The 21875-nt window shown below is 53.1% G+C and overlaps 8 protein-coding genes across 8 annotated transcripts; 5 read left to right on the plus strand and 3 right to left on the minus strand.

Moving 5' to 3' along the window:
* Positions 1-307: 307 nt before the first annotated feature.
* On the minus strand, positions 308-2051 carry CCMA1212_000745 (uncharacterized protein; the record flags this gene model as incomplete). The annotated part of the gene is made up of 2 exons (XM_073698202.1): positions 308-1567; positions 1614-2051. 2 exons carry the CDS (start codon positions 2049-2051, stop codon positions 308-310), a joined length of 1698 nt encoding a protein of 565 aa, XP_073563851.1.
* Positions 2052-3384: 1333 nt separating this feature from the next.
* On the plus strand, positions 3385-4854 carry CCMA1212_000746 (Phenylacetone monooxygenase; the record flags this gene model as incomplete). The annotated part of the gene is made up of 3 exons (XM_073698203.1): positions 3385-3777; positions 3842-4029; positions 4527-4854. 3 exons carry the CDS (start codon positions 3385-3387, stop codon positions 4852-4854), a joined length of 909 nt encoding a protein of 302 aa, XP_073563850.1.
* Positions 4855-5211: 357 nt separating this feature from the next.
* CCMA1212_000747 (uncharacterized protein) lies at positions 5212-8231 on the minus strand (the record flags this gene model as incomplete). Its single annotated transcript, XM_073698204.1, has 2 exons — positions 5212-7744; positions 7810-8231. The coding sequence occupies 2 exons, from the start codon at positions 8229-8231 to the stop codon at positions 5212-5214; spliced, it is 2955 nt and encodes a 984-aa protein (XP_073563849.1).
* Positions 8232-9241: 1010 nt separating this feature from the next.
* On the minus strand, positions 9242-9745 carry CCMA1212_000748 (Bifunctional protein RIB2; the record flags this gene model as incomplete). Its single annotated transcript, XM_073698205.1, has 1 exon — positions 9242-9745. The coding sequence occupies one exon, from the start codon at positions 9743-9745 to the stop codon at positions 9242-9244; it is 504 nt and encodes a 167-aa protein (XP_073563848.1).
* A 348-nt stretch (positions 9746-10093) lies between these two features.
* On the plus strand, positions 10094-11120 carry CCMA1212_000749 (uncharacterized protein; the record flags this gene model as incomplete). Its single annotated transcript, XM_073698206.1, has 2 exons — positions 10094-10229; positions 10315-11120. The coding sequence occupies 2 exons, from the start codon at positions 10094-10096 to the stop codon at positions 11118-11120; spliced, it is 942 nt and encodes a 313-aa protein (XP_073563847.1).
* A 493-nt stretch (positions 11121-11613) lies between these two features.
* On the plus strand, positions 11614-12540 carry CCMA1212_000750 (uncharacterized protein; the record flags this gene model as incomplete). Its single annotated transcript, XM_073698207.1, has 2 exons — positions 11614-11761; positions 11855-12540. 2 exons carry the CDS (start codon positions 11614-11616, stop codon positions 12538-12540), a joined length of 834 nt encoding a protein of 277 aa, XP_073563217.1.
* A 1433-nt stretch (positions 12541-13973) lies between these two features.
* Positions 13974-16762, plus strand: CCMA1212_000751 (putative endo-1,3; the record flags this gene model as incomplete). Its single annotated transcript, XM_073698208.1, has 5 exons — positions 13974-15326; positions 15394-15538; positions 15601-15899; positions 15953-16041; positions 16171-16762. The coding sequence occupies 5 exons, from the start codon at positions 13974-13976 to the stop codon at positions 16760-16762; spliced, it is 2478 nt and encodes an 825-aa protein (XP_073563218.1).
* A 3111-nt stretch (positions 16763-19873) lies between these two features.
* On the plus strand, positions 19874-21509 carry CCMA1212_000752 (Vacuolar calcium ion transporter; the record flags this gene model as incomplete). Its single annotated transcript, XM_073698209.1, has 5 exons — positions 19874-20108; positions 20167-20378; positions 20454-20684; positions 20745-21264; positions 21328-21509. The coding sequence occupies 5 exons, from the start codon at positions 19874-19876 to the stop codon at positions 21507-21509; spliced, it is 1380 nt and encodes a 459-aa protein (XP_073563219.1).
* Positions 21510-21875: the final 366 nt, after the last annotated feature.

Consider the following 21875-nt stretch of genomic DNA (forward strand, 5'->3'; position numbering starts at 1 on the left):
AGCAAAACTGCTCACGCATACTCCGTCAAGATACTTACCTACCTACATAATGCCATAACTGAGGTACATGTAGTCATAGCCTGCACTCGTCACTCACCTTCTGATCGTCCATATCAAGTCTCTCTGCCGAGAACCTTTCAATACCCTAGGTACTCTCCAGCAGCACCCCGTTCAAAGGCCTGAGGAGTTGGTGAGTCAGTCTCGTATGAGACTGAGCGTTGATGTGCGCTCTTCGTGATGACGGCATCATATTAGCTTTCATCAACCCCCCGCCCTCTTCCCCTTTGCTGCATCCATCCAGCAAACCCTAAACTGCCTGGGGGACCTTACCTTGGCTGAGCAGCCTTGGGCTATCCATAGTATGACCGTGAGCTAGGGCGTTTGGTGAGGGAAATTCCGTCGACGGCTCATCTGCGAAGACATGAGGCTCGTACGAGGATAGACCTTGAGAAGCGGGCATCGACAAACCCGTGAGACCATCGGCAGTTGTATTGGTGGCAGATACCTGGCTTGTGAAGCTTTGTTTGACATCAACATCTGGGGGTGGCCCGGGCAATTGGCTTGCTCCCTCATCGGCCTGGACTGCTTGGTTTGCTCTCTCATTTGCTCGGTCGATTGCCTCATCCCTCTGACTCTTCGCCCAGTCTATGCCATTTCGATAAGCAGCAGCGCCTTGCCGAAAGCTCTCAACATCGGCGGTCAAAAGATATTGTTTGACCTCTGTCGTGACAAAGCCCGGCTGTCCTCCCGGATGCGAAGGCGGGATTGGGTGGCTGGTGTGTATACCAAGAATGCCGGCCATGTAGTAACATGTGAGGGCATAAGCCTTATTGTCGTACAGCTTCTCTGCCTCCCCGTAAGACTGAAGACTCTGAATCCCTCTGGCTCCTAGCGCGCCGTCGTAGCACACTTGTCGAGGTGCAACATCAGCAGTCGCGCCTGGGCCTTTGACCTGAAGGAAGAAATTTGGCGCAATCGGGAGCTCCTCCTGGGCCGTAGGGACTATCTGACCGCTGAGCGCACTTCGAATGCCTGGGTTGAGCTGTTCTGGGCGAGCGCCATAGTACAAATCGGGGTTGCCTGGCACAAGAGTGTCGTCGGTCAAATGCTCCAGGTTCCGGAACGCATTGTCGCGAGCCACATTTCTTCTGTCCTGGGCCCCTTCTATTATTGGAACAACGTCGGATACGACCTCGGTCTCTCCTTGAGCAGTCCTCTGTTGCCGCTTAAATCTTCGAAAGTCCTCGTCCGTAAATCTTGATGGGGATAATGATGCCCTGCGCCGGGCCAACGCTTGCCGGATCTCCGCCATATTCTCAGGCTCTGGCGGTAACTGACCGTTTGGATATTCATATCCGTCGGGCAAGACATGGTGGTCGATGAGATGTTGCTGGAAAGCACGATCATACGGACCGGTGCTCTTGGTACGAGCCGACGTGAGCGTGGTTCTCCTTGTGCTCCTTGAAGAATATGGCGATGGCCTGCTCTTCCAAACGGATCTTTTCCTTGCCACATGACTCGTCTGGCTGGAACTCATATCGTCTACGGCTTGTGGAGGTGCCGGACACTGAGAGGCCAACTTGTTAATACACACAGAACATGGAGAACCACACGCAGGAGCCCGGGAAACATACCCCTATCAGATCACTTAGGTCTGGGCCACCGTGGCTCGAGAACCGCCTGATTTCCTTCAAACAGGCTGGCGAAAACTGGCCGAGGAGCTGGTCAGCAGATTGTGTGCGGTACTCCTGTCGCGCGAGCGAGCGTCGTGTGCTTCGTGTAAGCCTTGAGACGCGCGGTCGTTCCTGGTCTGCGCTGGGCGAGGCAATCTGCCTCTTCTCTTGTCTCCTGTCTAATTCTCGCAGTGCGTTCCGTGTGAGCGCGACTTTTGACAAATTGTCCCAAAATCTTGAGGGAATCGTGGATGGATAGTGCGGCCTGTGACGTTTGGTAGAAGACGATGTCTCCTGTGATGCTTCGCTCGGCCGCTTGCGCGAGGAATCAGATGCTGTTTGATTGTCACGATTGTCAGGATCTGGTAAGGGAAACATGCTGAAGCGCTGAACTCGTTCGACCGGCAGGGAACCGTCGTTATATAGTCGTGGTGATTGGTATCTCCAGCGCGATTTCGCAAGCCCGGCTGCTGTAACGATGTGTACGAGCACGCGGAAGATGGAGCTGCGCGATGGAGTCGGGGAGAAGGCTGCAGCTGCAGTTGGTTCTTGTATTTGCTGGCATTACACAAAGGTAACCTGGGTCATCGGATGAACAAAGGCGCGCTCGGCGGGACTCGTGTATGCTGTGAACTGGCGCCTACGAAGCGCCCGTAACTCGTAAGCGGCCATCAAAGAGAACACGTCAAACCGTGGGGGGTGATGGGCAAACACGAGGTTGTGTAACCGTGGTCTCGCGCTGAGCCCAAAACGCGTAGTTGAGGCGTGCAGCACCCGTGTACCCGGTTCTTAATTAGAAGATTATCTATTTCGCTCAAGAGTGCCTTTCTGGGTCCTCCTCAGCCTGCATAAACTTTTCGTGACCGGCGGCGCCCAAGCAGACAAAGGGGAGGAGGAGGGGGGGCGATAGACTCACCTACCAGCCAGAATTGGGGGAGACAACAATATCTTGCACCAAGGCCGGGAAGACCAAGGATACGCAGTGCTACTGCTATATCTAGGCAATATATTACAAAACACAATTCGCAATGATATTCAAAGAGTTGCCTAATCAGCTGTGATGGGAAACCTGGTAACATCGCTAAGACGTAGCACTGGCGTTCAATCGATCAAGTTGTAAGCTTCATTCGACCACTTTAGAGAAGTACCACAGATCCGATAGTTAAACGAGCTTCAACAACATCATCACCCCCATAGACATTTGCTGCAATGGAATTGCTTGCATAGAATGCCACCGGATTTCCGATAGTGAGGGACCCCCCCTTTACATCAAGCCATGATATCAGACGAGCTCCTCGCGTCAAACATCATCCAGTGAGAAACATATTGACTTTCTGAATGCGTAATTTTTGCAAAAGAATGCGACCTGCTGTTGTACGTATTCCTAAGTAGCCGTTCTCTGCTCGTCGGAAGAGCATATATATGCCATCCTCTCATCTGGCCACTAACGGATCACTGACAATAGATTCCTCCCTGGCGTTCGCAGAAGTACCGTTCGACATTGCATGCTGAAAATGCTACATACTTACAGAGTACTCGCATGATATACTCACTCAAAATAGTCTCCATCATGCCCAGCTGTGATGCCCCTCTAGTACCGAGGCATAATGAGAAACGCATTTGGCCAACTTGATCAGAATTCGCCATCGGAATAACCTCACTCCAGCCAATAAAGCCAAATCACCCTCTCTTAATAGCCCATCTTTCAACTATGCCTTCAGTTGACGCCCTGGTCGTTGGGGCTGACTTCGCCGGAATCTACCAGCTCTATAATCTCCGCGAACTGGGACTCTCAGTGAAGCTAATCGGCAAGGCTTCCGATGTTGGTGGTACGTGGTACTGGAACAGGTATCCAGGTGCCAACAGCGACTCTCTCAGTGAAATGTACAGATATAGCTTCGACAAGGAGCTGCTGTTGACATACCCTTGGCCGAACCACTATGTTTCCCAGAAGGAGATCCTGGACTATCTGAAGCACGTCGTGGAGCGCCATGACCTGAGAAGGCACATGCAGTTCGGCACTGGGCTAGAGTCCGCCTCGTTTGACAAAGATACGTCTACGTGGACTGCTCGACTTCTCAAATGGCGAGACGGTCGAGAGCAGGTACTTGCTTACTGCCCTGGGGACTTACTACAAGGTCATGCATCCAGATATTCCGGGCATTAAGAAGTTCGCCGGCGAAAAGTACCACACCGGGGTAAGTCTCTTTCCATCTCAGAAGCGGAGACAACATGCTGATGAAGAGTCCAGAGATTGGCCTGATGAGCACGACTTCAAGACCAAGCGAGTTGGTTTTATGTTCTGGGTTGGAGGCTTGGTGAAGTATAGAAAGGTGCTTCAGGAGGTGACATTTACGTATATGTATTAGTGCCAGAGGGCAGACCTCCCCGGGGCTGTGGTAAATACTTCACAGTAGAATTGCATGGAGATTTTTCTTTGTAGTATATCAACAATGAATTTGTAGTAGAATCTTTGGCTCTATGATCCTATTTTAAGCATATACTACTCTCATTCTTGCCTGTGATTAGGTGCTCATCATCACCATTGTCAGCTTCGCCACAATAATCAATACGTTTGGTTTCAGTGTAGAAACACATCTGGGGACTGGAAACAGACTTGAAGTCACACTTTGGATAAACGACAGTGAATCAATGAAGTCCCCAAACCGTAATCTTTGTTGCACTTCATGAACGGGTATGTACATGTCAGCTCCTAGTCATAATGTTCCATGCAATGAGTGAAGCAGTGCTGCCTCTAAATAATTCAACACCATTCAAGGGAAACGCAAGTCAGTATCAAACTCTATAAAATATCCTGTATGCTATGAAAACATCATGTGCCCACCGACCAAGCCAACAAAACAAGAAAAGAAAACCACCTCCTCAAGTCAAAGAAATCTACCACCAAATGTGCACCAGAACACGCATCTTCGTCGTCTGTCCCTGCCGCAACGCCGGCTGCGTCGACTTCGGCAACGTCTGCAAGGGACTCGGCCACATCGTCGAGGTCGACACCCACAGCCGAACCGTCTGGGACTACTGCGACTGGTGGTTCGCCCACGGCCCGCCGGAGCTTGTCCTGAACAGCTCCGTCACGCCGCGGTGCAAGAATCTTGGCTGGAGTGATATGAAGACGAAGTTGCCCGAGATTTGCGACAAGTGCAAGAGGGAATGCCAGTGATGAGGGCGTTGTGTGAGAGGATTTCGGGGGGGTTTTGGGTGGATGATGCGTCTCCTTTGAGGAGACGGGGTTGGGATAGTTTGGGATAGATTGAAATAGCAACGTTCCATAGAGCGACTCATATAGCCATACGGAAGTTGAATAAACTATTGGATCAAATATTGTTTTGTTTATCCCAATAGTTAGTCCCCTTATTGGCCGTGAAGAATGATCCATTACAGCTAATAACCACATTATCCAGCGGAGAATCTGCCAAATGAATGAGCTTGAGCATCCAACGAACAGAGGATACTCGATAACATCAAAAATACAACCTCTAAGAGAGGAAACCGAAGTAGCATATCATCCAAACCCACATTAAAATCCCAAATCAATCTTCAAGCTGTCCAACTGCCCAATAACACCCCCCCGACCCAAGCTCCGACTATCCCCCTTCTTCACATAATCACTCTCCGGCGGCCCCAAGTACGTGTACCGCAAATCCCCAAGATCGAGGAGCAACTTCTCCAGACAGACATTCTGGCTCCGAATCCGCACCTCAATTGTGTGGCTGCCCTTCTTCACCGTCCCCAGGTTATGCCCCTTCCTCCAGACGCAGTCCATGACGGCCGCGGGCCAGCCCTTGGGCAGGTTCTCGGCGTTGTTCTCGTCCTCCGTGAGGCGATACGTCTTGATGGGTCCTCCGTCGAAGCGTACGTCATACTGCATTCTGCTCGTCTTTTCGGTTTCGAGCGCCGTGGTGAATTGAAGCTCGAGGTTCGTATTATCGTGCTGCGAGAAGACGTAAATCGGATAGCGCAGAAACGGAATATCGTCAGGCTTGCTAAAGTCGGTATCGAATGGTAAGGTAACAGCTCCCGCAATGGGCCGGCCCAGGGCAGGAAGCTGAATGTAGGGCGCCGTGGCCCAATTGCCGGCATCAATGGCCAAGTGCCCGCTCTCTTCGACAAAGCCCTCAAAGTCTGCAGGTACTCGGCTGTTCCGGATAGTCATGTGGACTTGCTCGTAGCCATCGCGTGTTCCCACGATTTCAACCATGGCCTTTGCGTCAAAGTTGGCGGGCACTTGCGCCCAATCGATGGTGATGATGACCCTGGTGTCGTCGTCTCGGGGGTTCAGATGCCCTTCGTATTGAGAAAGCTTGATCCACTTATACTGCGGTCGGGCCACCCAGGAGAACTCCTTTGTGCCGCGATGGAAGACCTCAAAGTAGCGAGTCTGATCGCCGTAGGGGGTGATGAACGGAAGAGTCACTCCGGGCTCGAGGCCGCCGCGGGAAGGGTGAGTTCTGTCAGAGTCCTCGTTGATATGGCCGGGGTTGATTCCCTCAATGCCCTCGACGGCGATTCCCATGTGACCGACACTTGGGTTCGAGTCTTCTTTTGTTTGCACATAGCAAAGCCCATCAATCATGTTGCGTGACGGTTCCGCGCCGGTATCGCCGTAGCCATAGTGAGGCTGGCGAAGCATGAGGTTCCATTTGCCATCCGAGATGGAATTATACTCTTCGTACAGGTCGTGATCAGCATCCATAAGACTGATGCACTTCTTGAGCAGGACGTTGGTCGTGTTCCGACGCTGCTTGGCAAAGAGCTGGTTCGTGAACTGGGCGACGCGCACTTGGGTGAAGATGTACGTCGCCTTGACGGGATGAAGCACGAGCTGGAAGAAGGCAGACTTATGCTCCTCATCGATGTGCGAATAAATCGCCTCAGTCTCGCCCATGAGTTGCCGCCATCGTGCAATGATGTTGTCAGCTTCGTGGTACTTTTGAATGACAAAGGTAGATGCGTCGATGTGGTCCTGCTTGCGTATCGCCACCAGCTTGTTGAAGTCGTACCAGGACTTGGCAATGAGACCGGCGTACTTTCCACCAAACTCCCGCGTAGCAAGGTGCTCAAAGTACCGTGGCAGGGTGGTGGCCGTTATGGACGTGATATCCCAAGCCAGATCAAACGCAAAGCTCATAGGGGTCTCAACGGGCTTCAAGTCGCCGACATTGAAGATCCATATGCGATTGGCGCCCCGGTAGTGAGCCAGCTGGAGCTGGTGAAGGGCCTTGCCCAGAGTGTTGCTGTTGATCCACCTGTAGCAGCGCGGGTAGCCCGTATACTGGAAATGGTAGTAGAAGCCTGAGCCGCCGGACCTCTTATTCTCTTCTTCTGTCGGGAGACGGCGCAGATTTCCAAAGTTGTCGTCTCCGAACAGGAGCGTCACATCATCAGGAATGACGAGTCCCTTGTCATAGTATCCCTGAACTTCCTTGTAGAGCGCCATGAGTTGCAAGACACCGTCCTCCTTGCCATAGTTCTTCTTGATAATGTCCCTCTGCACATCCAGCACTTCGGTGAGGATCTTGACAGGATCGCCCCCTGTCATGGGCACGTCGCCTTCGCCTCGCATTCCCATGGTGAAGTATGATTCGTAGGGCACGGCCCTCTCGGCCCCTTCTTCGAAATACTGCGTGATCTTTTCTTTGTTGCTGTCCCAGTTCCAGGTGCCTTCTGGCTGAGTGGTAGACCACTCATTCATAGCCCTCTGCATCGGCTCATGGTGCGAGGTGCCAATGACGATACCATAGGTGTCGGCCAGCTCCTGATTCTTGGGGTCATCCACGAAAAAGGATCGTCCGGGATACGGGTATCCTCGCCACATGGCGGGCCACATGAAATTGGCCTTGAGGCGCAAGAGAAGCTCAAAGACGTAATGGTACAAGTTGGCATCGAATTTGGGGCCAAACTTCTCGTGGACCCAGCTGTCCATGCCGGGGCACTCGTCGTTAATGAAGATGCCGCGGTACTTGACGCTGGGCTCGCCATTGCATGTGGTGACAGGTAGAGCAAAGATTTGCTGCTGCTTTTGCGGAGGCACATCAGCCCACCAGTGCCATCTATTGATTGACAAGTTTGTTAGAAACGGCGTTCCAGGTTTATTATTTAGGACGACAACACTTACGGAGACACGCCAATCTGCTCCGAGAGAGAATAGGTTCCGAAGATGGTTCCTCGTTTATCACTCCCGGCGATTACCAGAGCATCGTCATAACCATCAAAAGGCTCCTCCACAGTCGTTGTAGTCCAGGACTCCCATTTCCCCTCGATCTGGGAAACGTCAATCTTGCCTTGGTCTCTCAAGAGCTGAATCGTCGGCGATTGAGTGAGAGAGCCGATGACGATACACGACCGAGCCTGAGGAGACGAGGGGCGAGTCTTGACGATGGGGTTGCAGTGCCTCCCGGTGACTTTTGTGAAGTCTTTGGATAGATTGTTTGCCGCGATGGAGACGCCTGCATAATCTTGCTCATCGACAAAGATCTCGACCCCGATGAGGCTGAAGCCGTCGCCCAGCTCGAAGGAGACTATCTTTTCTTCGAGCATGGTGCTAGCTGTTGGTGACTTCCAGGCTTATAGGAAGGTATTGAGATGCTGCAACAGCAGAGAGAGATGGTAGAAGAATTGAAGGCTATTTGTACGCGATGAAGCGATGTATAAAATGGGTGTCTCAACCGAGTACACCGAGCATCAACCCATAAAGGACGGCCAGCTCTCTCCGTGACAACGTCACGAGGGCCTGGATTCTCGAGGCGGGTAATACAGCATGTAATCTTCTCCTCACTTGCCGGACAGCACGGGATCGGGTAGAAACCCGATGGGAGGGCGGATAATATCTGTGGAGAGCCGTGGTTGAGCAGGGATTCGAGATGCGAGGAGGCACTAACCAGAGGCGTCGAAGAATGACGATCAGGTTGGTGAGAGTCGTGAAGCTTGGGGCTTGGGAGTTTGGCAGGCTTGGCAGGCTATGCAATTGACTTGCGTCAATCCTGATACATCATATAGTTAAAGATATAGGTGATGGTTTTCTCTTTTGCTGAAGTCCCAATGCTGGGGCGACGAATGTGCCGAGGATGTGTAGATGTTTGAGAGGAGCAGAAGACGTCAGTCTCATCCCATCTCAGCAGCCACAGAGGTGGTTCATCAGCGGTACAACCCCGCGTTTACTGCACCCACACCTTTGTTCGTCACCACCAGGTACATACATGGAGCTTTACTATACCGAGCAGCACATGCAGGTGGCAATTGATTTATTTCATTCATTCATTAGAAGGTTGGATCCCGGATGAATACAGCCAATTCTTGCTGCTGCAGAGTAGAGCCAAGTCTGCGTGTCGTTAACGTACTTCTTCATCATTTTTGCATAACCTTCCCTGCTCAAGATCATCGTGATAGATGCGTACATTCATCTATACCAAGAGACACAAGTAGTCAAACAGCTCTGTAGCCTCATCCCGTCCATCTGTCTCAACTCCAAGTGCTCCATATCTACATCACGAGCAGCAAGTCAGCTGGCTCATGTCCAAGCAATGCTACCTTTTACATGAAGACCAGCATTAGGACGATGTGTGACCAGCTGCCGCAACCGCAAGGATTTCCTCTTCGAACCCAGCCACATATTCAACCTCAACACCACCCTCTTCCAGCAGCTGGCGGCCAGGGTTCTTCCCCACGAATGTCTCGGGCTCCAAGACGCCCACGTACACCTTCTTGATCCACGACTTCTGGCGCAGAATCCGCTCGACGCACGGCAGCTTGCCGCTGAGACGCTTGAAGCAGGGCTCGACGGTGGTGTAAAGGGCATGCGGGCTGGTCATGACGGCGCCGAGGCCATCTTCGGTGGTGGAATGCTCTTCCGCGAGCTTCAGGAGACAGCACTCCTCGGCGTGAGTGTTTCCGGGGAGCTGCAGCGTGTAGCCCTCGGCAGAGACGTGGCCGTCGTCCAGCCTCATGAGGAGGGCACCGACGCGGAAGTTGGTTGGCTTTGGCGGGGATTTCTTGGCCAGCTCCAGGGCCTGCCGCATGGCCGCCTTGTGGCCTTCATCTGCGGGTGAGGCCATCGTGTGTCGAACCTGCAGCAATATGCAGTTGGTCAATGCGGTTATACGTAAATCATTGTTTGTGTGTGTGTGTGTATCTGGAAGGTTGCAGATGCATCGTCACAAAATCCTCACCAAGCTCACCCAACTAATTGCCTGAAAGAGACAACAGCTCCGGAAATAGTAGGGCGGCAGCTCGTTCGTTAGTGGACCCCCCGGCTGCCGCCTCCATTAAGCTTAACGCGCTGCGACGCGTGACGCAGCTGCAGCTCGAGTCAATCCATCAGCCTACCCTCCCATTTCTTTTGTCTTCTGCAACCACACCCGAGGAAGAGAAACCTGCAGCGTCGCGTCGAGACTTGCACAGACATGTCGGACCATGAAGACGTCGTCGATGGCGAGCCGCCCTCAATAGACCCCTACGAGGTCCTCGGGCTCGAGCGCACCGCAACCGCTGACCAGGTCAAGAGCGCATATCGAAAGGCAGCGCTCAAGAACCATCCGGGTGGGTTGCACAGACGGGGCGATTTGGAAGCATCATAACGATGGACCAAGCTGTAATCTGCTGACAATAACAACGATACCCGTAGACAAGGTGCCCGAGGAACACAAGACAAAGGCTCATGAGACCTTCCAGAGCATCGCATTCGCCTACGCCGTCCTCTCAGACCCCGCGCGACGAAAGCGATACGACACCACCGGATCAACGTCCGAGTCCATTGTCGACTCCGAGGGCTTCGACTGGAGCGAATACTACCGGGAGCAGTACAAGGATGCAGTTTCCGAAGATGCCATCAAGAAGTTTGCCGCGAAATACAAGCACTCTGACGAGGAGAAGGATGACCTGCTTATCGCTTATGAAGAGTGCGAGGGCGACATGGACCAGGTCTACGAGCGCGTGATGCTCAGCGACGTTGTTGAGGACGACGAACGATTCCGCAAAATCATCGACGAAGCCATTGAGACGGGCGACGTCCCCAGCTTTGCAGCCTACAAGAAGGAAAACAAGCGGAAGCGGGCCGCTCGCGCCAAGGCTGCAAAGGCCGAGGAGGCGGAAGCAGAGGAACTAGCCAAGGAGCTCGGTGTACACGACAAGATCTTTGGTGGCAAGGCAAAGGGCAAGAAGGGCAAGGGCAGCTCGGAGGGCGACTTGGCGGCCCTGATTCAGAAGCGACAAAAGGACCGCGAGGGAGACTTCTTCAGCCGTCTCGAGGAAAAGTACGGGGCGAAGCCCAAGGGCAAGGGCAAGAAGCGCGCTGCGCAGGAGGACGAAGAGGAGCCATCAGAGGAGGCGTTCCAAGCTGCTGCCGCCAGGCTGAAAAAGGCCAAGACTGCGAAGAAGGAGGAGGAGCCTGCGTCAAACACAAGCCGTCGCTCGACGAGGTCTCGCCGATAGTCCATGGGATGTATGTCTGCTTTTGGGTATTGGGGATACGCACTGGGCTGTTTTAGATATGTCATGGAGCTGGGTATGGGAACGGATTCGGGGTATGGGATCAAGGCGTCACGCAGCATATGCAATTCAACTATTTGATTATTCCACCGACATGGAGCGTGCCAGAATGGATGATTCAGTCACCAATTCGGAAACTTTCTTTATCAACTGCATCATCGTCTCATGCCGTAACCGTGTTGCTGTAGCTCACACGTATGTACCTACAGGGACCATGTAAGCTCCCGCGAGCGATAAGGTAGCGGGGCGTTACGCTGTGACGCGCCACACAAATCAAGGGCCTTTTCCCCGAACCGCATCTTCTCTCCAACCCTGTGCCTCCTCCCCTTTCCCCTTCCTCGACGACCTAACGGAAAATGAACGCAGGGCCAATTGTGCCGCTATGGGGGATTGCGCTTGATTCGCCAGTGAATCAAGACACCAAGACGCACATTCCATGACCGAGGCCACAAAAGCTGTCGGAGCTACTTCTACTTCTACACTCTACCCGCGATACTGCTTCCACCTCTCGCCTACCGCGAATACATGGTGTCTTTTGCGCGCCGCCGAGGTTCATGCTCTCGATCAACATGCCGGCTTTGAAGGTATGCGTGTTATTCCATTCCGACCAGAGTGGTGTCATGATCGTCTTTCTTTTCAGGTTGCGGTGGTTGGGATGCTTACCGTGCGCTTCAAAGGGGAAAACTTCTACTTCTACCGAAACCTCCCGATCAAATGGGTGCGGGTCGTTGGCATCGTAGTCGCCATCGAGCAGTACTTTCAACGACGGATTTACGCCATAGACGACAGCAGCGGCATGAACATTCTCGCCGTCGTCACAGCCCCAGCTCCCGCAAAGGCAAAGAACGAGCCGGCTGCCGGCGGACGACATCCCAACAATGATGCGCACGCAACAGCCGCGCAAGTGCCCGATCCGTATGCGGACATTGACGTGGGCATGGTCGTCGACGTGAAGGGAGGCGTGTCGTCGTTTCGCAACGAACGGCAGATCAATGTCGTGAAGATGGTCATTGTGAAGGGCACGGCGCAGGAGGTTGTGCTCTGGGAGAAGCGGGCGAAGTTTCGGCGCGAGGTTCTGGATGTGCCGTGGGTGCTTCGCGAGAAGGATGTGCGTCGGTGCCGTCGGGAGGCAGAGCGGTCTGAGGCTGAGGCCAGGGCCGAGCAGAAGAGGGCGGAACAGAAGAAGGCGAGGAAGCACAGCAGGGATAAGGGCAAGGACGAGGACGTCGAGGAACGGAATGCGAAGCAAGCTACGAGAGGTTCGAAGAGCAGGAGCTTGGTCGATGAGGATGCTGCAAAGAGGGTACAGAGGCTGATTCGGGAGGGCGCGTCAAGTGGGAGATTTAGTGCTCTTGGATTATGATATGACGCTGGGCAGGGCAATTGCCGCAAGGCGTCGGATTGGATAACGACCTCAGGCACCATGGATAATCTCAATGGAAATGAATATCTCTGACCAGCTCAGGCCTTGGAGGTTTCGCAGTGCTTGTGCAAGCTTGCCCATCTTTGCATGGATACGGCACTGCAGCAATAGGTTACTCAAAACACCAGAAACAACAAAAGATGCAAGCGATATCATGGACCAAACAATTCAAAGCAAATGACCTGACACTCTGACTACCAGCATCATCATCAAAGAGTACCAATCCTTCACGCTACGCGGAGCCCGAGCAGCCAAGCACCAAGTTCAGCTGCTCCACCAACAATCCACGGGTTTCCCTCAAACACCCGCATTGTTTGTTTACCTTTGCTCAAAAAGTGGCAAGCCAGCTCATGCCAGCCACAACACCAGGGCAACACCATATCCCCCTCACAATGTCCGTCTACCCTAAATCGACGTTTATCCTCCTGGCCACAGAGCATAAAACGCAGGAATGAAAAGAGAAGCTCTCAAAACTTGAAAGATGACCCGTGACCCACTCGCTGACATCTTCTTCCCTCACCAGATTTAGAGCAAAGGAAGCAGGTAACACCGAACTCGTCACTTTCCAACAAGGAGGCTGTCTGCAAGTATCGCCAAGGTAGCAGCTGACTCCATCATTCACAGTATCGACACGACGGACGTGTAATCGAAACCTTGCCTCTTCTTGGACCTTCCCTTGGGACCTCTTTCTAGGAAATGGCTCGTTTTTGCAGGAGGTAAAGCAGCCAAAAAGGTACCTACCTACTCCCCGGGTACTCACACAGACGCGACCCGTCCCCCTCTCTCTGCCTTTCAACAACATTCGCCAAACCATCTCCACGTTTCCTCACCACGTCCCGTTCACTCTACCTAAATCGTTCCTATTCTGCATCACGTACACCTGCCTCTCTCCGTCTTGGTTACCTTTCCTTGTCCTTATCTTTTTTTCGCCCTGCTATACATCTGTGCTATATGTTCAAAGCAAACTTCTGTACCTCAATCACTATTGACGCTACGTCTTCCGCACTACTCGATACCACCGTCGTGAGCATCTCCAACTCGAATTTCGTCCGACAAAGGTATGTCAAAAGCAGACAAACCTCACCACTGATTGTCTATCTCCCCCGTGGCCCATCTGCATTCCAGGCCTCTGGGATTCGGAGTCAGTCATGCGTGGATGTGAATCATTTCCCCTACAAAGCATCTCCTCGACATGCATTCCTCCGTGACCATGGACATTTCAGTGTCCAGGCTGGAAGACATCACCTGCTTTTAATAAAACCACTTGACTCGCACTCGGAATTCAAAGAGCTTTCCGCGTGAGAGCTTCAAGTCTAGAAAACACTTCCGAGCCCACATATATATATGGACGATTTCGAACCCTTACCTTTATCATGGCTTCACCCTATCGCATCGTATCATTGCTTTGCTGGCTGACGCTTACTCAAGGAATTCTCGCTCGACCCGGCTTGGACGGTTCCCACGACCAGCCCCAAGCGTCAACTGCAGCAACTACAATCCAATTTAACACACGTATAGCCGCCTCAGAGACAGCAGTCCCCAGACCAGGAGCCACCATGGTGTCAAAGAATATTTTCGCGGAGCCCATTGATGTCAAGCTGCCGCCCCCCCAAATCTCGACTCGCCAGGATCATCCTGTTCCTCGAAAGGGAATCGCGGAGAATGCACCTCTTCAGACCAACAAGTTCTATTCCAATTTCTTCTTGGAGGACCAACAATGTCCGACCTTCACGTTCCCCTACTCGGTCGCCTGGGCTGGAGGCAAGGGCACGACTGCCAGCTGGGGCATGGCGTGCTCTCATACGGAGGCAAGCCAACGGGTTTTTGGCAAGGAGAAGTTTAATGGTGCTTCGTCTTATTACCTCAACCCCGTCGGCATCCAGTCCTTGGTCCTCTCTGCCAAGGAGCTGGGAAAAGAAACGAAGCTTTCCATTGACAGCATGACGGCATTCTCGGCACGCGTCCACCTCAGCAAGGATAGCGCCTCTCCGCCCGCAATATCCTTCCCCTTGGTGCAGGGAATGGCGTACATCACGGCACAGTACAACGGCGCGACTCCCGTCATCCAATCTGGTGTATTCTACAAGACTATGACTCGAGTAACACGAGACCTCAAGAAAGACCTGGCCAAGTTCACCTTCATTCTGGAGGACGGCTCAACGTGGCTGCTGTATGCCTGGAGGACAAAGGGGGATCCACTGGATCTCAAGGTGACCAACAATGGCCTGGCTGAATCCAAGAGGCCGTTTTACGGCATCATCCAAGTGTGCAAGTGCCCAAAGAGCCAAAATTCCGAGAACATCCTGGACGATGGCGCCGGCATCTATCCCGTCTCACTCGATCTGACAGGTACCGCTCGCGGTTATGAAGGCAGCTACTCGTTCAATTTCGTGATAGACGGACATCAGACTGGCAACCTTTACATGTACGCCCTCCCCCACCATGTCGACTCGTTCGATCAGGAGACGTCGAGCCGCGTTCAGAAGGAGACGCAGCTGCAGTCGACCACCAAGGGTCTGGCCACGCTGGTCAAGGGGAATCGCTGGACCATGGTGGAGCCTGCAATGCCGGTGGACATGTCGTTTGCTCCCTGGGATCCGAAGAAGGGGAGCAAAGTGAAGCTGTCAGACCACGCGAAGAGCATCATCCGCTCAGCAGCCGCCAAGGAAGTCGCACAGAACATGATATCACAAAGCAATCTTGATTCCATGTATTTCAGCGGAAAGGTGAGACGTCGTCCTATGGCCCGTGGCTGTCATGTATGGGATTTTCAGCTAACGGCTGGTCTTCTAGGCTCTGGCCAAGTTTGCGACCATTCTGTACGTGATCAAGGACATGCTGGGCGACAAGGCCCTGATGCAAACTGGCTTGGGGCAGCTCAAGGCGGCGTTTGCCACGTTTGCGGCCAATGAGCAAAAGTTTCCCCTTGTCCACGAGAGTAAGAAATTTGCGTCCCTTTGTCGCAGCCTCGTGATTGATGCTAACTGGCCGGACTTGCAGCTGCCTGGGGTGGCATTGTATCATCGGCTAGTTATGTCACTGGAAACTCTGGCGCCGACTTTGGGAACACGTACTACAATGACCATCACTTCCACTACGGCTATCACATCCTTGCTGGCGCCATGATTGGCTATCTCGACCCGGAATGGCTGAAGCAGAACAAGGACTACATCAACGTCCTCGTTCGCGACGTGGCCAACCCCAGCACCAAAGACAGGCTGTTTCCCATGTGGCGCAATTTTGACTGGTACCACGGCCACAGCTGGGCTCACGGTCTCTATGCCGCTATGGACGGCAAGGTATGCTTGACCTAGAGAGCGGCATCGCTTGACTGGTTGCTAACAGCTCGCAGGACCAAGAATCGAGCTCGGAGGACATGATGCACGCATATGCCCTCAAGATGTGGGGCAAAGTCAGCAAGAATGCCGATTTGGAGGCAAGGTAAGGAAGCATTGTGAAGCTCATATCCGCTGACGTTGATGCTCGTCCTCGCGTTTTCTTGCGCCCCTTGTTTCCCCCCTCTCCGTTGGATCAAGAGAGAAGCAGGCTGGCTGACGCCAAGAATTATAGGGGTAACCTGCAGCTTTCCATTCTCGCCCGAAGCCTGCAGAAATATTACCTGTACAAGAACGACAACGAAGTGCAGCCCAAGCAGTTCATTGGCAACAAGGTGGCAGGCATCCTGTTTGAGAACAAGGTGGACCACACGACGTATTTCGATCCCAACATCGAGGCCATCCAGGGCATCCACATGATCCCTATCCTACCCTCGACGCCGTTTGTGAGGCCCAAGGAGTTTGTTCAGGAAGAGTGGGATGCCTTTTTCAGCAACGGGCGGATCGACGACATTGGCAACGCCTGGAAGGGCATCATCTGGGCCAGCTATGCGTCGGTTGATCCAAAGAAGGCATGGGAATTCTTCAGCTCACGCTCGTTTAGCCCCCAGTGGCTGGATGGCGGAGCATCGCTGACGTGGTTCATGGCTTATTCTGCCGGTAAGTCTTGGGCATATTTGCCAATGCTGGGAGACATGAGTCGGATGCTAACAGGTAACAACAGCGCTTGGGGAGATATAATACTGAGGGAGGATGCCTGTTTGGGAAGACTACATGGCAGCTGCCTGTTGGAGGCTTGGAAAGGAACCAGGACCGCGGCTGGCTAGAGGCTGAAGGTGGCGTTAAGTCCGGGCGTGTCGTTTGTATATCGGTCGGTGGCCTAGCCGGTGTGAGGCTGAGCACCTTGGCGGCGTTGGAGGCAATATTAGAATTTACGGGAGGCGGTATTCGGCTGGAATTGGCGATCATGTAGCCTGGCCTTGTCCAAGTACGCGGATTGTTCCAATGTCTGAGGCACGGATTCGGCGCTGACTAACGCCGGGTTGACATCCGAAGCCCTCGACGCCGTCGGACGGACATGCAGGCGGGAGTTTCGGGATCGCTCACGCCGGCCGGGCACGAGGAGTCGTTAGCTGATATTGCGGCATTCTAGCTTATTAGCAATACAAGTATCTGCACATTCTGACGTCTTGGTTCATTTGTCATGCTGTCTGACTCCGGGTCTGTGGTTCCGATGATTCCGCCATTGAAGATGGTCAAACGGCGCTTCCATGGTGCGATGTAACAAGATGCAGCATGCGATTCCCACGTGCCTGCAATGTGACCAACGTGCTGCGGTAAGTATCGATAAGAGGCCGTGCAAGGGGTGCTGGGGTGTCAGCCTGTGTCTCATGGCTTTGAGACGAGGGCAGCACGAGCCGGACTGTGTGCGGCCCTTGAGAAACAACAACATGACCGGAGCGTGGGAGCCGTTCGGTAGGAGGTCGGGCAGCGGGGGGTCAGTTTCTAGAACAAATTGGGCTCCGATGAGCTGTCACATATCGGGACACGCCAAGATGGGGGGGAGAAGGAGGAGGCTAAAGCATTACGACAGATTTGGGTACCCAAGCTGATGGTATGCCCTGTAGGTCACGAGCGTTCTGATGGATTAAGCTTAATTTTGTGGTGGATTTGGAGGTTGGGGCTATGGGGAGGCAGTGCAAAGAGGAGAATTAGTAGGTACTAGTAAGATGCCAGGATGCGTAGGTAGATGGTGCGAGGTATGAGGGTGAGTGAGAGGAGGTGCGTGTGTGCTACGAGTGTGCGGCTTGCTTTTGTGAGAGGGCTTTTGGGGTATGGCTGTTTGGAGAAGCTGGTGCTGGATTGTTAGATACAAGGGGGGCACGTGGTGTGGTTGGTTGGTGGTGAGCGTTGCTCTCTCTTGGCTTGTTGAATGTGTTCTTGATGAAGGATTTCGAGAGATTTGGATCTTGATAGTACCGAATTCATCATGAGTTACGTTTTTGTGGTTTCTTGGGAACAGCCATGGGACGGCATTCTCCGCGCCTCGCCTTGTACAAGCCGTTTCAATAACAGCATCTCTTTGCATAAGAAAAAGCGTGGTTTAGAGCTGAATCGTGCAATGACGTCGTCGATGTGTGAGGGAGTTTCTTCCCCACTGGAGCCATTATGTCATCAGCTAACAAGCTTTTTGGATCCACCTGCACATGTTTGGGGGAACGCTAAATCGGAACTTGTGGTGGTCCTGATGGACATGGGTAAGTGGTACAAGTACTTTCAGCGCCAGAGACAACAACTCTGGTTGATGAATGGATGGGAGATGGTGTCGCTTCTCCGCACTTGGGAGATGCTTCAATCGAGGGGCTAGTCGACAGTTGATACAGTAGCTGATATATTTTGAGGTCGGTCTGCAGAATACTTACGGTGAAGAAGGTGCATGGCTGTCATACCCAAGTACAAGATATTACCGGATGCAGCTCCAAGTACAGAGGGGGAAGGAGGAGGCCTCCCGAGAGAGCGAGATCCCCGAGTAATCCAGATCGCGTGCCAAGCAGGCCAAGCAATTGGTGCCTTGCGGCCCTTTTTTGGAATTGATCGATGGGGGATTTTTCTTCTTTCGGGGATTGACAAAAGTAGATGAGGTATATAATCAACAAAGATACGTAAGTACGCTTGAGAGCAATTAATGGTCAGCCCAGCCATCAGATAACCTCGGATATCTGTGTTTTGTAGTAAGGTACAGGTACTTTTCTGCTTCAGGCACAGTGACGATTGGCCTGCAACTGCACTACGGCAAGGTACTGTATGTAGGTACTTGGTAGCTTCTTGCTCCGGCTTGTCCACTTGCTCGAAACTTGCTCCTCACTTGCAATCGACAGCAAACAAAGGCCGCCTTCATCTTTGTTTGTACCCGTCCAATTCCAGGTTCCGTTTCGACTCTGCTCGTACCGCTACTTGTGCGACCGACTCGAGATCTTTCTCTGGCCGAGTCAACGCCCCGAATCGTCGTTTGTTGTCATTGTCCGCCGTCTCCGGGGGGACAATCAAACTCGGGTTGACCTGACGAGACGAGAACGTTGCCGCATCTGGGGCTCTTCCGGCGCTTCCAGCCATGGTCCTGGGCCTGTGTAAGTGACATCAATCTCCTTTCCACCTTGCCTTGCCAATACAAAACCCCCGTCCAGAGCCTTTCCTTCGCCTTGCAAATCAACCCAGGGCGAGTCCAGCCTCGTTGAATGAAATCCAATTCCATATCACTGCCTCGTTTCATTCCCGCCAAGCCCTGCCTCGACGCCCTGGTCTCGTGCTAGTTATACTAGGCCGGCTCTGTGACATACAAAACCATCTCCGTCCACAGCCTAAAACAAGGCGCCACGCGCACTTCAAACAAACGCTCCCGATATTATTTGATTTCAATTGCTGCCCTCGAACCCACTACAGTACCTACTGTATCATCTCCCCAGCCTTGCCGTCCTGACCCTTACCTTTACCTGACATCAATACTTTATATCCCTGCCTCGCCACTTTTTCTTTCCCTGCGTCCCCATCTTGCGACTGCACTACATCATAGCGCCTCCATAGCTGCAACTCTCACTCTCCATATCAACTGGCAGCTCGAGGTGAATTGACTTCTATTTTACTCGTGGCTGTCGTCACTGTTTGCTGTTCCTGATTCCTGCCGTTCGCTGCGACAGAGCGCCAACTTGCAGACTCTCTCTCGCCTCACGCGCGCAATTCAACCGTCATCTCTCTCTTCTGCTCTTCGCTCTCTCTATTCTCTCTTTGCGCCGACGACCAACACCAGCCTCCACTTTGCGCCGCGTTTTCCTTTCTCTTGCCTCTCAGAGAGACACACCCTGTTCTCATCAACTGACCGCGCTCAATTGGTGTCGCCAACAGCAGTCAATCTCAACCGCTCGCGAAGCATCCGCATCACGATGACTTCTAAACCAAACGCCACCGTCGCCAGCGAGCGCACGCCGCTCATCAATGGCGAGAGCGCCTCCTCCAATGGCGCCCATCACCACATCATCGGCGGCCACCTCTCTGATCGATCCCCGGCCTTTCAGTTCTTCTTCGATCCAAAGCACACGCCTGGCAACGACAGCGACAAGTTTGTCATCCGCAGCCTTGCCTACACCTGGCACGTCACCAAGGTGACGCTGCTCAGCAGTAAGTTCTGGTTGGCGTTGAGCGCAATTGCTGGATGCTGACGATCTTGCTGCATCAGACTATGTCAACTTCTTGCTCATCATGGTCCCCATTGGCATCATCGCCGGCCGCCTCGGCTGGAGCCCTACCGCCGTCTTCACCATCAACTTCTTTGCCATCATCCCGCTTGCTGCCGTCCTGTCCTTTGCGACCGAGGAGATATCTCTCAAGCTGGGCGAGACGCTGGGCGGGCTGTTGAATGCTACCTTTGGAAACGCCGTTGAGTTGATTGTGTGTTGCGCCCATCTCTCCCGCATGTGACGGGAAATGCCATGATTCGAACGTGACACTGACCCCCTTTTGCAGGTGAGCATCGTCGCTCTCAGGGACAACCAGATCCAGGTTGTGCAGTCCTCCATGCTCGGATCCATCCTGTCCAACTTGCTGCTGGTCATGGGAATGTGCTTCCTGTTTGGCGGGCTTCGGCACCGTGGCTCCACGGGTAACGGTACGGAGCAGACTTTCTCGGCCGCCGTTGCGCAGACTACATGCTCGCTCATGGCTCTGTCGTCTGCCTCTCTCGTGATCCCCGCTGCGGTATGTTCCTCTTGTCATTCTTGGGTGTGACGAGCGCCATCTGACACCATCTTATTCTAGCTCTATGGCGTCCTCGACCAGAAGGATCCCAGCAACGGCGACAAGGATCGGAGCATCCTGGTCCTGTCTCGCGGAACTGCCGTCATTCTCCTCATCTTGTATGCCCTCTACCTCATCTTCCAGCTTCGCACGCACAGCAACCTTTTCGACCCCGAAGACCCGGCCGGCATTGATGGAGAGGAGCCCGAGGAGCCTTCCATGGGCCCCATTGCTGCCACCGTTGTTCTTGTCGTCGTTACCGTCCTGGTCGCCGTCTGTGCCGATTACCTGGTCGGAAGCATCGACGCCCTTGTCGAGACTACAAACATCAGCAAGGCCTTTATCGGTCTGATCCTCATCCCCATTGTCGGAAACGCGGCGGAGCATGTGACCGCTGTAGTCGTCGCTCTTCGCAACAAGATGGACCTGGCCATGGGCGTGGCGATTGGCTCCAGCATCCAGATTGCCCTCGGCGTCACTCCCTTCCTCGTCATTGTCGGCTGGATCATTGGACGTGAAATGACGCTTCACTTTGAGACTTGTGCGTACCCACTCATGATCTAGTCTAAGGGTTGTAATTGCAAAATGCTAACATTTGTTCTAGTCGAGACCGTCGCTTTTGCCGTGTCGGTTTTGGTCGTCACCTATACCGTTCAGGATGGCAAGTCGAACTACCTCGAGGGCGCCATGCTGCTCGGACTCTACATCATCATTGCCGTCGCCTTCTTCGCTACACCAGGTGACTTTTTGGACAAGGCAACCGACCTCGTCAGTGGTGGCAACTAAGAGCCCAAGTGCCAACCATCATCCTCCAAGTCCAATACTACCCAACACCGGAGGACATCTCCATCGACCCGACAAGACGGCCGTGACCTGCGCCGCTATACATAATCATTACCATTGCTCTACCATGTTATGGACGAATGAACGATCCATATTCACTACCGAGACGAAAAACCTCGAATCGAACTCATCCTGGCTTGGCCCGCCTTTGTCTATCTACCCGAGTCCTTGTACGGTTATTTCCATGTTTCGCTGCAAATACGAAGAATCTGCCGGGAGTTGCAAAGGGAGAGGATATTGCTACATGTATTGGAACCAAGATGCGTACCCCTAGAGTGGGGAGACAACTATCTCTCTTTGCTTCTGTTC

This window comes from Trichoderma ghanense (assembly GCF_004382785.1).
Source record: "Trichoderma ghanense strain CCMA-1212 chromosome Unknown scaffold_0, whole genome shotgun sequence".
In the NCBI taxonomy this organism is placed as follows: Eukaryota; Fungi; Ascomycota; class Sordariomycetes; order Hypocreales; family Hypocreaceae; genus Trichoderma; species Trichoderma ghanense.